The sequence below is a fragment of the Pygocentrus nattereri genome, chromosome 12 (genome assembly GCF_015220715.1).
Source record: "Pygocentrus nattereri isolate fPygNat1 chromosome 12, fPygNat1.pri, whole genome shotgun sequence".
Taxonomy (NCBI): domain Eukaryota; kingdom Metazoa; phylum Chordata; class Actinopteri; order Characiformes; family Serrasalmidae; genus Pygocentrus; species Pygocentrus nattereri.
Window position 1 is genome coordinate 15,921,602 of NC_051222.1, and position 14,448 is coordinate 15,936,049.

The 14,448-nt window shown below is 37.9% G+C and overlaps 1 protein-coding gene across 4 annotated transcripts in view; it reads left to right on the forward strand.

The window, feature by feature from the left end:
* rasa3 (RAS p21 protein activator 3) overlaps positions 1–14,448 on the forward strand; it is a 72,831-nt gene that overhangs the window by 50,449 nt on the left and 7,934 nt on the right. For 2 of the 4 annotated variants that reach the window (XM_017701865.2, XM_017701866.2), the window contains exons 8-19: positions 4,042–4,115; positions 4,365–4,469; positions 5,532–5,688; positions 6,076–6,224; positions 7,237–7,351; positions 8,682–8,756; positions 9,027–9,150; positions 11,117–11,223; positions 11,409–11,486; positions 11,655–11,732; positions 11,982–12,055; positions 13,097–13,144. In XM_017701865.2, the coding sequence (XP_017557354.1) occupies positions 4,042–4,115; positions 4,365–4,469; positions 5,532–5,688; positions 6,076–6,224; positions 7,237–7,351; positions 8,682–8,756; positions 9,027–9,150; positions 11,117–11,223; positions 11,409–11,486; positions 11,655–11,732; positions 11,982–12,055; positions 13,097–13,144 (1,184 nt within the window). The remainder of the gene's footprint in view (positions 1–4,041; positions 4,116–4,364; positions 4,470–5,531; positions 5,689–6,075; positions 6,225–7,236; positions 7,352–8,681; positions 8,757–9,026; positions 9,151–11,116; positions 11,224–11,408; positions 11,487–11,654; positions 11,733–11,981; positions 12,056–13,096; positions 13,145–14,448) is intronic. The other 2 variants (XM_017701867.2, XM_017701868.2) reach the window with 1 other exon arrangement.

The window sequence follows — 14,448 nt, forward strand, 5'->3', positions numbered from 1 at the left end:
ACATAACCCAGATAGGCTGCTGTTTACAAGCTAGTAAAATTAGTTGAGGTGCAGAGGTAGGCTGGGCAAGAACTGTTATAATCTGACACTAGCAAATCTCAATACCTTCCTACAATTAGACCTACAGATTGTGAGAAGTGATAAGTCGTGGTTTACCGCAGTAAGAAAAGCAGAGCGAACGAAAGGGTATGAACGAGGGGAAAGGAGAAAGAGAACACATTCACGCCCTTGCGCTTGCCCTTGCTTGGTGAACCGTTCCTTTCTGAGAAACCACAGCAGGGCTGTTGATGTTTGAACTCTCGAGGGAGTGCCGCCTGCGGTACATGTACCAGCGAAAGCTTCCAGGCAAACATGATAGCATCTCGTTTCGGGCGAACTGACCATTCTCTCTTGGCTCTCTTTTCCTCCTCGGCTCTCTGCTCCACCCCAGTGTACGTCTGTCCTGAACAAAACCGTCTTAAAGCCCCCATGAGGCCTGCACGCAAACATACATACACAATACACAAGCCAACGAGCAAGAGAAGACAACAGTGTGATTGATTCCGACGATTTGAGACACACAATTCACTCCATTGATCTCTTCCTCCTCACAGTCACAGACTTTCCCACACACAGGCCAGGCTTCAACTCGCCTCACGCTCACATTGGACACGCAGTCTGTCATCCATCACAGTGAGGAGTCTTCTGTAGTTACGACCTTGCCACATACTTCAGAAGCCAGAACTGAAAGTTCATGCAGTTTGATTAAGGACCTCTTGAGTTAGAGAAGAGCCATCCGATGTAGAATTGTGTAATTTGACGTGTTGTTACCCAAGGTGCATACTAAATGCATTCAAGCTAAAGAGCTCAAAAATAAATGTGCTTTGTTGGCTTGTTTTGGTCTCACAGTTTCACAGTTAGTCATTGTATATCAGTAATCAGAATACTTTATTGATTCTTATGAATACAGTACAGTGGCAGTGGCTGCGATGCTAAATATGAAACATACTATATAAAGCAGTTCAAATTATTGCACCTCTGAGTTATTGCACACATAATGAAAAAAACTAATTACATGATTATTATTATTACACATATGAACAAAGAATTGTTGACGAAACAACTTTGCAAACCCCCAACAGTGTCTGTTTTTGTATTTTTCTAATTTCTGATTAAAACAGCCATTAAGTACAAGTTATTTATTTTTCAACAGACATTTCTGAGGAGATTAGAATCCACTGGCTTAAGGAAAGGGAAAGTCAAAGGAAAATAAGTAAAAAACAAAACAAAACATGGAATTCCCAAAACTGGAATTCAAAAAAATAATTAAAAGACACTAAATAAAATAAAACAAAGACTTGATAGACCCCCAACACTGTCACCATCAGATAAACAGCACTTAAAGCTTTCTGAGAGATAGGAAAAAATAAAGCTCCACTCTGTTCCAGACCTCAAAACATCCACAGGTGTTTGTGCCAATCCTTCCACTGTGAGAACACAGAGCTCTGGGCCTGAAAGGATGCTTAGCTGTCAAAAAGCTGTTACTGAGAAAAGGAAAGAGACATAAAAAGAACATTTTTATAAACATTTTATATGTAATTTAGCTATTTAGGCCTCTGTGTAATTTTCTTTTAAATATATGATTTGTTTTCTTCCTGATGCCAAAAATGAAATCTTTTACTTGGCCGTTGTGATTGGAAATTAAATATAGAATGGTGATATCTGACTTTAGCACAGTACAGTGTGAAATGGTGATGCTTGCTGCTTTGCTAAGTGCAGTTACCTGCATCCAGCATAACAGATCCAAGTTTGATGACTGCCTAATTTGGAAATCAAAGCTGATAAAAGCTTTACAAACAGGAGTAGGCATAAGTGTTTACGTACCTTATACAATAAGACTAATATATTTTTGAGTGCAGACCATGCCATGAGTTTATAATTGTGGTTTGAGGAGTGCTAATTTTGTGCTAATGATAATTGGGAGTCTGTTCACCTGCTCCAGACCAGGCTATAAATAGTGCTCGTCCTTATGAATTAAAAAATTCAGTTAACAAGAAATGAACAGCTTCATCTGCACAGTAACTTTGAAAGTGATATTGTTTTTTTAACTGCGGCACTACATTCACTCAGAAACATTCACTCAGAAACCTAGACGTCTCTGTACTTTCCTCCATTGTTAGTCGCTCACTCACCCATGAGTCATTTGTTAAATTTATCCTTCTCCATTGAAAAAAACAACACCTATTAATGACAGCAGCGGCCAGTGGCTCGATTAAGGGAAGTCGAACACTTCTCTCTTCTTGGACCAGCCACAGTCATGCCCTTAAATAGCTGTAGAAACCTTGCTTTTCAACAGTGATTGTGCTGCGTTCTCCAGGGAAAACTGCTCCCAACACTGCCCGTCTAGTAGCCCTGCACTGACATTGTAGTTTTCCCTGCTCTGACTCACCTGACTCAACTCCAGCTCATTGAAGGAACAGTTCCCTTACCCTAAATATAGACAGTCAGCCATGACAAAGTTTGCCTTATTAGTTTTGCACTGGAGCTATGAGGATAATCAATATATGGACCAAGGTCCATGAAGATCTAAAACAAGTGCGTAAAATCAAGCACATAGCCATGCAGTCCACCTAGACAAACACTTGCTGTAGAATGGGTCTTACTGAAGAGCTCAGTGACTTTAAATGTGGCACTGACATAGGACACCACCTAATGTAGATTTGCTGAAGATCTTGTTTTTTTGTTAGGTGAACAGGTGTCTTGCATTCTGCTCCGACAGCTCCGGTGCGGGTTCATTCATCCGCACACTTCCTAAAACGTTCACAGCCAAAACACGCTCTCTTCTTCCTCTAATCCTTTGGCTAAATGTGCCTGTCTGGCTCGACCAGTTTCTCTCGACCTACGATAAGTCTCCTGCCCGGCAAGGACACAGTAGGAGTCACGTGTGGAAAACTTGACCTGGACAGCAAAACAAATACTGGGTCTACATTTAAACAACTAAAGCGCTGGTTGTTATTTTTAGTCAAACATAAAAGCACAAGGAGGAATCTTAGAATGTAGAACAATGAGGTTAACGCATGTTTACTTTGCTGTGCCTGAAAAAAGTGAAATGTTACAATGTTTATCTAAGATAGTACAGTGTGTGTGTGTGTGTGTGTGTGTGTGTGTGTGTGTGTGTGTGTGTGTGTGTGTGTGTGTGTGGGTGTGTGTATTTAATGATATTTAAGCTTGCATTAATAAAATATATTTAAATTAAATAAATTTTAGTACTATGTACTAAAAGACTGTCCTACAAATCTGAGATAGCTTTTTTTGATTGGGCTGTTCTGTTCTACTCCTCTTTAAATTATACTAAAGGAGAACACATGATTGATCACATTAATCAGAAAGAAACCGCATTCAGTAAAGGAAACATATTGTTTTCTTACTTATTATTTACTTTTCATGCATTTTCAGCATTCATGAATTCATGAATCAGCATTTTCATGAATTTCATTAAAATTCCCGAGCACGTAGCGTACTTTGACCAGGGTATATAATTTAACTACATAGTTTTTGTTATGTATTGTTGCTGCTAAAACCAAGCAGTTTTGGGGGCAGTTGTGGGCTGGAGGTTAGGGATCCAGCCTCATGACCGGAAGGTTGCCGGTTCGATCCCCAGAGCCGACAGCACATGACTGAGGTGTCCTTGAGCAAGACACCTAACCCCCAACTGCTCCCCGGGCGCTGCGGATTGGACTGCCCACCGCTCTGGAGAAGTGTGCTCACTGCCCCCTAGTGTGTGTGTGTGTGTGTGCTCACTAGTGTGTATGTGGTGTTTCACTTCACGGACGGGTTAAATGCGGAGTGGAATTTCCCCATTGTGGGACTAATAAGGGTCTCTTAATCTTAATCTTTTTGTTATGGTTTTAAACTGAAACCCACATAATAGTGTAGACAGTATTATTGCTCATTAGGTAGTATTATGTGTTTGTCATTGAAGTATTTCATAAGTATAGAATAATATTATTTTGTATAGTTTTAACTTATTTTGTTTGTATTTGTTATTTTCCCTCCTTGCAGATCACCAGACAACTCAGCTACACCAAACGACAGTTTGATGTGGAGGAGGAGGATGTGGACAAGCTAGCTCTCAGGTACACGTGTGCAAGTGTGCATTACTCTATTGTAGTGTACTTAAACTCATACGTCGAGAGGTCACAGCGTATCTCAACAAAAAGGAAGACACAAATATATCCAGGAGGAAAGATCCTGATAATGTGTGTGTAGTCCTTTCTGTTAGTAACATTATGTACTCATGGATTAAACTGGTTGCAGACTCTTTATTACTAGTGGAGCACGTGTATGTGTGTGTTAAGTCTAACATGTTTATTTTTATTTCTCAGGGTGGACCTCTGGAATGCCAGTAATCTGAAGTTCGGGGACGAGTTTTTAGGAGGTGTACGGGTGCCACTGAAGGTTTTGGGTCAGGCGGGTGTTCATGATGCATGGTAAACATACATATTTATGTATAATACCAATCCTCATTGACATGTTATTGTTTTTTGTTATATAGTTATGTTATATAATGACACTACCAGTCAAAAGCATTGACAGCTCTAATTGATTGTGCGTTTTTCATCATCTGAGCTACGGGCTTAGACTTATAAGCAAATATATTTACATATAGAGTAGGTCATGCCTATATATGAATTTTATATTGAAGCCCCCCCACTAAAGTGTTTTCCAGCAGATAACAAGGTCTCAGTGTATCATCAGGATAGGAACAAAATCTTCAAAGGAGCAAGATTTTTACTAGTAATTTTGGAGCATTACTGTTGGTCCGCTCATCATTAAATTTTAATATATTGTAAAGGGCAGCTGACGATTTCAAATTCAGTAAAAAACAACAAAAACAAAACACTAAACATTCATGATCACACATTTTGCCATCATTTCAACTGCCAGGTGACCCCAAACATTGCTGAATTTGGTTACTCTTCTTTCTGAGGTATTAAGTGTTCTGAACTGGAATGAAGGGTTGGAGCTTGTAATGGTAAAAAAAATTGACTGGACAACCAGTCACAGAATTGTCCTGTGGTGTCACTGGAGTCAGAAAAATAAAACACTGGCTATTCAGAATCACTGTCTTTGACTCTCAAAGAAAACTGAATACAGAGTAAAGGTAAATCAGAGCTACTGTTACTTGGGTTTACTGTTAATGCTACATTTGCATACCGTACGGATAGTTCAGATTTGTAACTGTACTATAACTTACCATAACACAAGGTGGAAAATGGCAATAGTCAGTTTTCACTTTTATTTGAAAATGAGTAAAATAGTTGCCTGAAAAAAGAAAACTCTTCTAAATTAGATCATTGTTCATTATTAGTTTTAAGGCTTACTATTCATTAAATTCTGTGATTGATTAGGTAACTACTGAAAAACTATTATGTAAATTATGTAGCTAGACTACTGTTGTTAGTGATAGATAAGTAATGTCTACAGTATTTAAACTACTGTTCCCTATCTATCTGTCTTTCTCTCTCTCTCTTTTGCACACTCTCTGTCAGGTACTTCCTGCAGCCAAGGGAAAACGGTAATAAGTCAGTGAAGGCTGATGAACTGGGCTCTTTAAGACTCAACATCGTTTACACAGAAGACCACGTCTTCCCCTCAGAGCGCTACAGCCCCCTCACTGACCTGCTACTGCAGTCCGCACAAGTGGAGGTGAGTCTCTGTGTCTGAAGGTGTGTACAAATACTACATGTGTTTGTGTTTGTCATGAGTTCACTGTATGTGATACGTCAACTTGTATTGTAATTAATTTCATTGATGAAAACCACTTAAAGAAACAGTTTGGAAAAAATTTCAATTTACTTGCTCCTATGAGATTAAAGGGACTGCCTCTAAGAGATCAAATAGAACTTTAATGTTCCTTTCTTGAATAAAATTGTAATTATCTGATATTCTTCTGATTATCTGAATATCTTGTGGTGACTTTAAAAGTGTGCACATTTAAACTTCATAAAACTTTGGTAACACATGCATAACTGGCTCCTAAGTTGAGTTGTAAGTCTCATAGAAGATCTTTGTGACAAGTATGTTCTGTTGTAGCCTGTCTCGGCGTCAGCAGCCCACATCCTGGGAGAGGTGTGTCGGGAGAAGCAGGAGGCAGCCGTCCCACTGGTGCGCCTCTTTCTGCACTATGGCAAAATCGTGCCTTTCGTCAGTGCAATCGCCCATGCAGAGATAAACCGCACACAGTGAGTTCCCACACATACATGTACAGTCACGCATTACTGTCTCTATGGGGTTTTCACTGAACTATGTGTTATGGCTAGACCTGGACACAGTTTGTAGCTGATATCTATACTTATGTAAAGGGTTAAACATCCAGAAAACTGAAAATATCAACTGATATAATATCTATCCAAGTTTCTCATTTGTCACAGTTAAATTCAGATAAACAGCAGAAACTTAAATAGTATGAATGCCATAGTACTGGGAGTGGAACTACCCAGTTTTTTTATTTAACTTTTACTGAATAACTGACAACTGCAATAGCCCAAAATCTTTAGACACTTTTTTCTCTTAAAAAAAAAAAAAACATATTGTGAAAGAAATTTTAAATCTTCTTGAGATTTGGCAAAATGTCCCCATAACATTAATTTTATGCTAAATGTCAGACTTCAGTACCACAACACTACTTTTAATGAATATTAAATTAGTCCTAGAAGAAGAGATAGTATGTTTTGATTTCAATTAGTGAAAGGTTTTTGAGCATGGAGTCTTGTTTTCTTGAAAGAAAAACATCCTTTCACATTTTTTGAAATATTTTTGTCATTTCTGGACAAACAAATGAAAAAAAAAAAACTCAGGCATACAGACTCAAGAGTCGATACAGAACGTAAATTGAATGTAATTGAAGGTAATTGTGTAATTTTATTGAAATAGAAGAGGAAGACAACAATATTAAGTCTAGACTAAATCTAGATAACATAGAATGAAAACGGTTAAAACAATGTGCACTCACACTGGGGTCCAGATCCCTTAATCAGCTTTCAGCAGACAGTATTTAATTATCATATCACTCTGTACTCATCTGGTGGCATTTACACACAGTCCAGTTCCTGTAATACTGTCTTTTCAAGGCTAGCTGAAGTGGTGTTAGCGTTCTGTTTGTGAGGATTAATCCTTGAGTTTCAGTGATGCATTATTAACGCTGAAGTTGGCAGACAGCATTGCAAACTCAGTGGGTTTCTCTTTCCCCCTCAGGGACCCCAATACGATATTCCGAGGCAATTCACTAACGTCGAAATGCATCGACGAGACCATGAAGCTAGCAGGAATGCACTATCTACAGGTCACTCTCAAACCTATTATTGATGAGGTGAGTCTCTCCCTTTTTAGATGTATATGTAGAATAGAACCGACTATCTTTAACAGTCTAACGAATATCTTTAATACACTGAGGTAAATATCCTAAAAACTTAACTCTCTCCCTGGCCCTAATCCTAACCCTTACCTTAACCTCAACCTAAAACCTAATCCTAACCACTATATGTTTGACATGTTACTGATTCTGTTGTCCTGTTCTGAGTCTGTTGAGTGTTTGTTTCATCTAAAAGGACCATTCAAAATAAAGTGTCACTAATACATACATTTTTTATCTATACAAATACACTTTGTACAATGCTGTGCAATGTACAAATAAAGTAGTAAAGAGAACAATACAATGAGTAGAAAATAAATAGTTTACTGAACAGTATGAGACAAAGCAATATAAATAGTGGCAACCACATAAGGACAGTAAGTGTTTTTACCTTGTAAAAACATCATGAAATATTAGAATATTAGAGTATTAGAATAAGAAATAAGAGGAATTTCTCATTTTTAAAAAGTTGATATCTTTTGAGCTAGTTAGAAGAACAGGTTTGGTTCCAGTTGTCTCCTCGATGGCTTTAGCTATGACATGGATTTGTCAAATTTTACCACCAGTGCTGATTTAATTTAATGAAGTACTAATTTACCAAAGCAGGTATTGGGTGATAACTATAAGATATCAGACTTCCTCATGGAGAGGTTTGGAAATGGTTGAACAAACACATTGATACACATAAATCAATTCTTTTTCTATTAATGTTGTTTGAAATGTTAGTGTTCTCCAAAATTATGTTCACCAGCCAAATAAAAAGCTTTTTAAATACTTGAGTGGTAACATAGCATAGAGAGGAAAAGTATTCTATGTCATTTTAAGTTATGTGCAATTTTATGTAAGTTGAAAACACTTTATTGAAAGTCATTTTGGAATATTGCTATTGGTCTATTCATCATATAGACTTCAATGTAAAGGGCAGCTGGCATTTTTAAGAAATGTAATAAAAAATGATAAAAAGTGATAGTTTTGTTCTGATAGGAATGATATGTGGGCATATATATATGAACATATGCATATATCATCAATGTCAGAACAAAACCTTCAAAATGGTAACTTTACAGGAGAAGGAAAAAAAGATATTTCCATTTCCAAGTCCATTTCGGACCAGTTCTATGGCTCTATTATGAGATTTTAACACAATCCAAAGGGTAACAGGACCTATTTTCAACTTTTTATTGAAGAGTAATGTGAATGATGAAAAACAAAAAAAATTAAGGTGCAAGTTTTTGAGTGACAGCAATGATACACATGTCTGTCGCTTTCTGTGTGTGTATGTGTGTAGATCTGCACTGAACACAAGTCGTGTGAAATTGACCCAGTTAAACTGAAGGAATCAGAGAATCTGGAAACCAACAGGGTGAGTCACACTGCTGTCTCACTTACAGCCTGTGTGAGTGTGTGTTATGAACCTGCTTGTTTACATAAATAAATGCTGTTATGTGTATGTTAGCGGTACTAGACTTTTCATCTTAGAGGGCATTTCCACATGCAGAATGTTTGCCCATTCGTCTGCGTTAATTTCCGTTGACACAAACAATGCCCTGCAGGAATGTCCCAGCCGCACGTGCCTGTGTGTCTGTGTATGTGTGTGATGTGTGTTTATGTACCTCCCTTCCTGTGTCCTCAGGAAAACTTGCGGCAGTACGTAGATCGCATCTTCAACGTCATCACCACCTCTGGCGTCAGATGCCCCACTGTCATGTGCGACATCTTCTTCTCCCTCCGAGAGTCCGCCGCCAGCCGTTTCCAAGGTAACCACCGCTCACACACGTGCAGACGCACACCGTGACCTTGAGATCGGCAGCTGAATGCGCCAAAGCATAAAATACCATTTGCATTCAGTAGGTGCTGAGTCCAGTTTACATTCCACCTAGTGCTGAGTGATAGATCATCACAGCAATGCTGATCAATATCAATAGATAACAAGACATATTTAACTGTCATGTAGGCAGATAACAACTTTCACTGTTAACCTGGATTTAGATACTCAAGTTAAGATTAACCCCCATGCATGTGGAGGAAGAATAATGTATGATGAATAGCCAGGTGTCTGAAAGATAAGGAGGAGAAATAATATAGAATATGTAGAAACTAAAGCATTTATAATCATTTATAATGATAAAACGCAATCCTGTCACCTCCATGTTGGTCTTACAACAAATGTTGTATATTTCTGACATCTATGTAGTATATTTCCTCTACAGAAAAGGGGTATTTTTCATGCGATCAATGCTGCTAAAATAGAGTGCTTTGTTGTGAGAAACTTGGCAACTCTGATTTCTCTACAGTGGTGGTGATAGGAACCAGGGATCACATTGTCTACAAGACAAATATAACTTTTATTTTTGATGTGTCTCCTGAGTTTTTATATTTAATGTTGATGATGGTCAATTCTAAGTGCCTTTAGGGACTTTTTTGCCTTGCAGCGCCCAGCATGTATCTCTCCGCTGCGAATGGATTTCAAATGAAAGATTTGAGAACAAAATTTTATCATTAAACAATGTTTCAGATATTAGGTACCATATAACCATTTCATTTAACAGCCTTCTGTGACGACACTTTTAGAGGCATTAAATGCTTCGGGTGTCTGATTCCTATCACCACCACTGATATATTCTGACTTGTTGAGTTTCTCTAGAACGCATCATTGCTCCCCAAACCACTCAGAATGGTTGTTTACATCATAACAATTTAATTATGAAGAAATGTTGAAGAATCAGTGGAATTCCCCGACTGATCTGAAGTAAAGTTAGGCTGTTTCTATTGGAAGAGTTACTGTTTAGAAGACTGTTTGGTTCTGGATCATCTTGAAAGTGAAAAGTCTTTCATTTGAACAGCCTATGATCTATTCATAAGAAATTTCTCAGAAGGAGATTTCACATTAAGGGCTTCAGCTGCCACTCCTTCATCTTTTTGTCATTATGCATTTCCCCCGGTGTACTTATTCACTTTTGCCTCTTGTTTACTAGCTGTGGTATTTGGAAGAAATGCACACAGTGTAAACTCACACTGGATTTGTAATGCGCATAACACCACCTGCTGGACGTTGATGCACATTCTAGTGAATTTATACCCTAGCATGGACAGCTTAATGGGATGATTTGTGAAGCGATGTATTGCTTAGATTGTAAGAATGTGGCTAATGATTTATTCACTAATCTGATATGTTTGAAAAATTCTCGATTGAAAGACTACAAAAACCCTTCTGTATCGCATTGGTCACTGTCATATGTTAACTCTTGTAAACAGAATTTGTTAGCACTGGCTACCCTTTACACTGGTAAACGATGATTAGAAATGCTCCAGAATTACTTGAAATAAAATCCATAAACGCACTTTAAAGTCAATTCAAAATGTACCTTTTTTACCATTAATATCGTGTTTCACCTCCACCTCCCAGCTACCGTAGAGACCATTCAAATACATTGATATATGGAAAGAAAATGCATTGTTTCCCATTCATGACCTTAAAGTTAAGAATGTGTTTTCCTACTCCTGCAACATTTCCACATCAGAGGCTGTCATTTTTTACTATGACAGCAACACTACAGCGCATTATAGAGCGCTATTGTTTTAAAGTAACCTCAGCTTTTTAAGTAATTAATGATGTCAGCAACAAATTGGCTTTGTTGACTGATCAGTACAGCTCCCACAAGATTGCAGTGATGATGAGGATGATGATGAAGAGATAATAACAATACCTATGTATGTTCACAGTGGACCAGGACGTGAGGTACACAGCAGTCAGTAGTTTTATTTTTCTGCGTTTCTTCGCCCCAGCGATCCTGTCACCAAACCTTTTTCAGCTTAGACCGCACCATCCGGTGAGTTTGTGCTCAAAATTCTTCATCTTTTCTCAAACAAGCTTGCCTCACAGTGGTAAATGAGACTGAATTGATTGCGCTAAAGCTAGCTTGCAGTTCTTACCAGTGTGTGAAATGGGTGTCTTAGGTGCCTTTGTGTCTTTTGTCATTGTTCATGAACAGTCCTCTCCTCTTTTGTTCAAAAGGATCCTTGCACATCACGGACCCTCACGCTCATCTCCAAAACTATCCAAACGCTCGGAAGTCTTGCCAAGTCCAAATCAGTAAGTGAATTTATGACATTTTTCTCCAGTCAATGCTGGTGTTAATGAAACATCAGTGTGCACAAAATTCTTTGACAATTTTTGACAAATTTTTTGAGGCCAGAAGCTCCTGAGCACATTGGCCACATTGGTGATAACGACCTTAACTTTTTCCTTACTGTTCTCCAGGCCAACTTTAAAGAGTCTTACATGGCTGCGTTTTACGACTACTTCAACGAGCAGAAGTATGCAGATGCTGTGAAAAACGTGAGTTACTCCTACACAACCCTGAATGAGGAAACTTTTATTTGATTCTCACATATAGATTTTACACAATTCCTCTTTTGAAGTCCTTCTCCAGGTCTTTCTCATCTAGTCTTAAAGTTGCTTTCCAGCTTCTGCAGTGTCTGTTGAAAAAGTACAATACAAAGTACAGTTTTTTGCATAAATTAACGAATGATGTCCATGCAGCTGAAACTCTTGTGAGAGTCGTAATGTTTGGATTTGTGCACACAGTTTCTGGACCTGATTTCATCCTCTGGGAGGTGGGACCAGAAGAGCATTGAGACACCGATCATGTTGAAAGAAGGGTAAGCAGTATGTACTAACACAGTGCAGTCTTGATAAGCCTAGAATCAAATTTGCACAATGTTCTCAAAATGTAGTTGATGAGCCTGGACATGTTTGATGTCCAAAGTTTGCTGGTTTAGTTTTGCACTAAAAGGGAATTTTTCTCAATTATTCTCATTTCTGCATTATTCAGTCACAGATGTTATTCAGAGTGGTTTGATATGTGAGTTGCAGAGGAACTCAGATTTTCTTTATAGTAGAGGTGATAGGAACCAGGAGTCGCAACGAAAACAACACAAAATAGCTGTTTTATTTACCAGTACCATTTTAGACTTTCTCAAAATGATAATGAAACTTAGTCTTAGGCATCAGGCAGTGTATTTGAACCGTTTCATGTAAAACCTTTCTGTGAGGAACATTTTAGAGGCAATAAACTCTATGAACATCTGGTTCCTATCACCACCATTTCACACATTTTTTTCTCATCAGCATTTTACAGATTTTGCAAACAACTCAGTAAGAATTATTACAACAGTTTGTTTAGTTATCTTAATCTTAATGAATAAACTGTGGAGAACCTTTTTTTTATTATTGAAGTTCCCCTTTAAGCTACAAGACAATATGTCTGATTTAGGTGCAGTTTGCACAGTGTTACATCATGTGGTAAAAACTTTCATTACTTGTTGGCTACACTAACTTTATAGCTCCAGTGCAAAATTAAAGAAGCAAACTACAGACACCAAATATGTTTTGTTTGATCGATCTAAATTTAGGGTAGAGGTAAATTGAGCACATTTAATTTTTTGAATGATTCCTTTATTGAATATTGTAATCTTGTTTTAAATATTGAGTGCCTAATTCTTTCTTTAAACAGTATTCCTGGTACTGAATATAAATCTTTTTGAAATAATTGTAGACTTTTGAGGCACTACTGACTACTGTAGTAATCTGTGCCATTGAACAGCAGGGCCCTTGGAGGGGTAAATGTGTGTTTCTGTAACCCATGTGCCTAAAAGGACACATTCAGGTGTCTTTTTCTTGTATTTCTCTGCTGGGCGCAGGAGCGTTAAACTCAATATTAAGAGGGTTGATGGAAAGGGTTCCTGCAGGTAAGCCACACCTGACTGGACGGACCTGTGACCTCTTGACCCAGATGTGTCCCATAACATAAACTCCCAGCCCTTTCCACTCCCCTGCTACATGAAAATAATAGAAAACAAAATGCAATACAAGACCAAGCAAATAGCATGCTAGAACTAATGCCTACAAAATTTGCTGGCTTTGTTCTTTCGTATTGTGTTGTGGCTTCTCAGTTTTCCTCAACAGCCCCTCCTCCTTTTGCTTGCCATAGAGACTCTCTCGCACGGCATAGCATGGGCCATTCATAGACACATTCTACAAGCCTCTTAGAATGAAGTCTGTAGCAGTGTTTGGTTGTAATGGTTTAGTCGAAATATCCAGTGCACTCACTGCAGAATGGTGTTCAGTGTGGCTGAATTCTCACACCCATTTACATGAATCTTTGGTATTTTTGTGGTCACTGCATTTGAACCAAAAGACGATGTTGAATAGGGAACTCAGTGTAAGAGTTAAGAAAAGTGATGAATTAGATTTATTGGTAAAACATAAGCCATAAATGATATAAAATTAAGAGTATGTGCTTGTGTAGTGTTGTTGTTTTTTTTGCCAGGTTTGGTGACACCAGCTTTTCAAATGTTTTTAATTTAAAGTCACAACAAAATTGATCTTTTTGAAAGAGAAGGATTGGGACCTGCTGTGAAAACAGTTCACGCACCCCCTTCTCAGACAGCAGAGATAAAACATACAGCACAGCAACTGCAGCTTTCTTCAGATCAAAAAATGGTGTACAGCTGCCACAATGAAAAAGCATTTACACACAATAAATCACTTGAGCTTCCTCACATATGAAGACAAAAATCCAGTTCACTTCTGGTTTCCATCAAAATATATTTGATCAGCAATATTGAAAGGAAAAAGCACATTCCAGTATATATGTGCACTTCAGATTTGCATCTTTTGACTTTATACTTGATATTATGAACAAAAAAGTATGTATTCGTAAGTATAAACCACTAAAAACTCATTGGTAGATCAGTATGTGCTTTTAACAGTAGCTTAAAAAAAGAAAAGTGTGAACTCAGTATTTAGACAGAACCTGCTCTTCATATAAAGGAAGACATATTGAAGAAGATGAAGCTCAGTATCAATAAGCTGTCCAGAGTATTAGTCAACAGCATTTTTATTAAAAACTAAAAAAAATTGTACAGGTATTTTGTCTTGCATATTCAAGTTCAGAAGTTTTTGAAAGCAAGGTGTCCCCAAACTTTTGACAGACTTTGTACTTGTGAAGTCCAGGAGGGCCTTTACAGTGAGATTTCTTAATGTCCTTAAA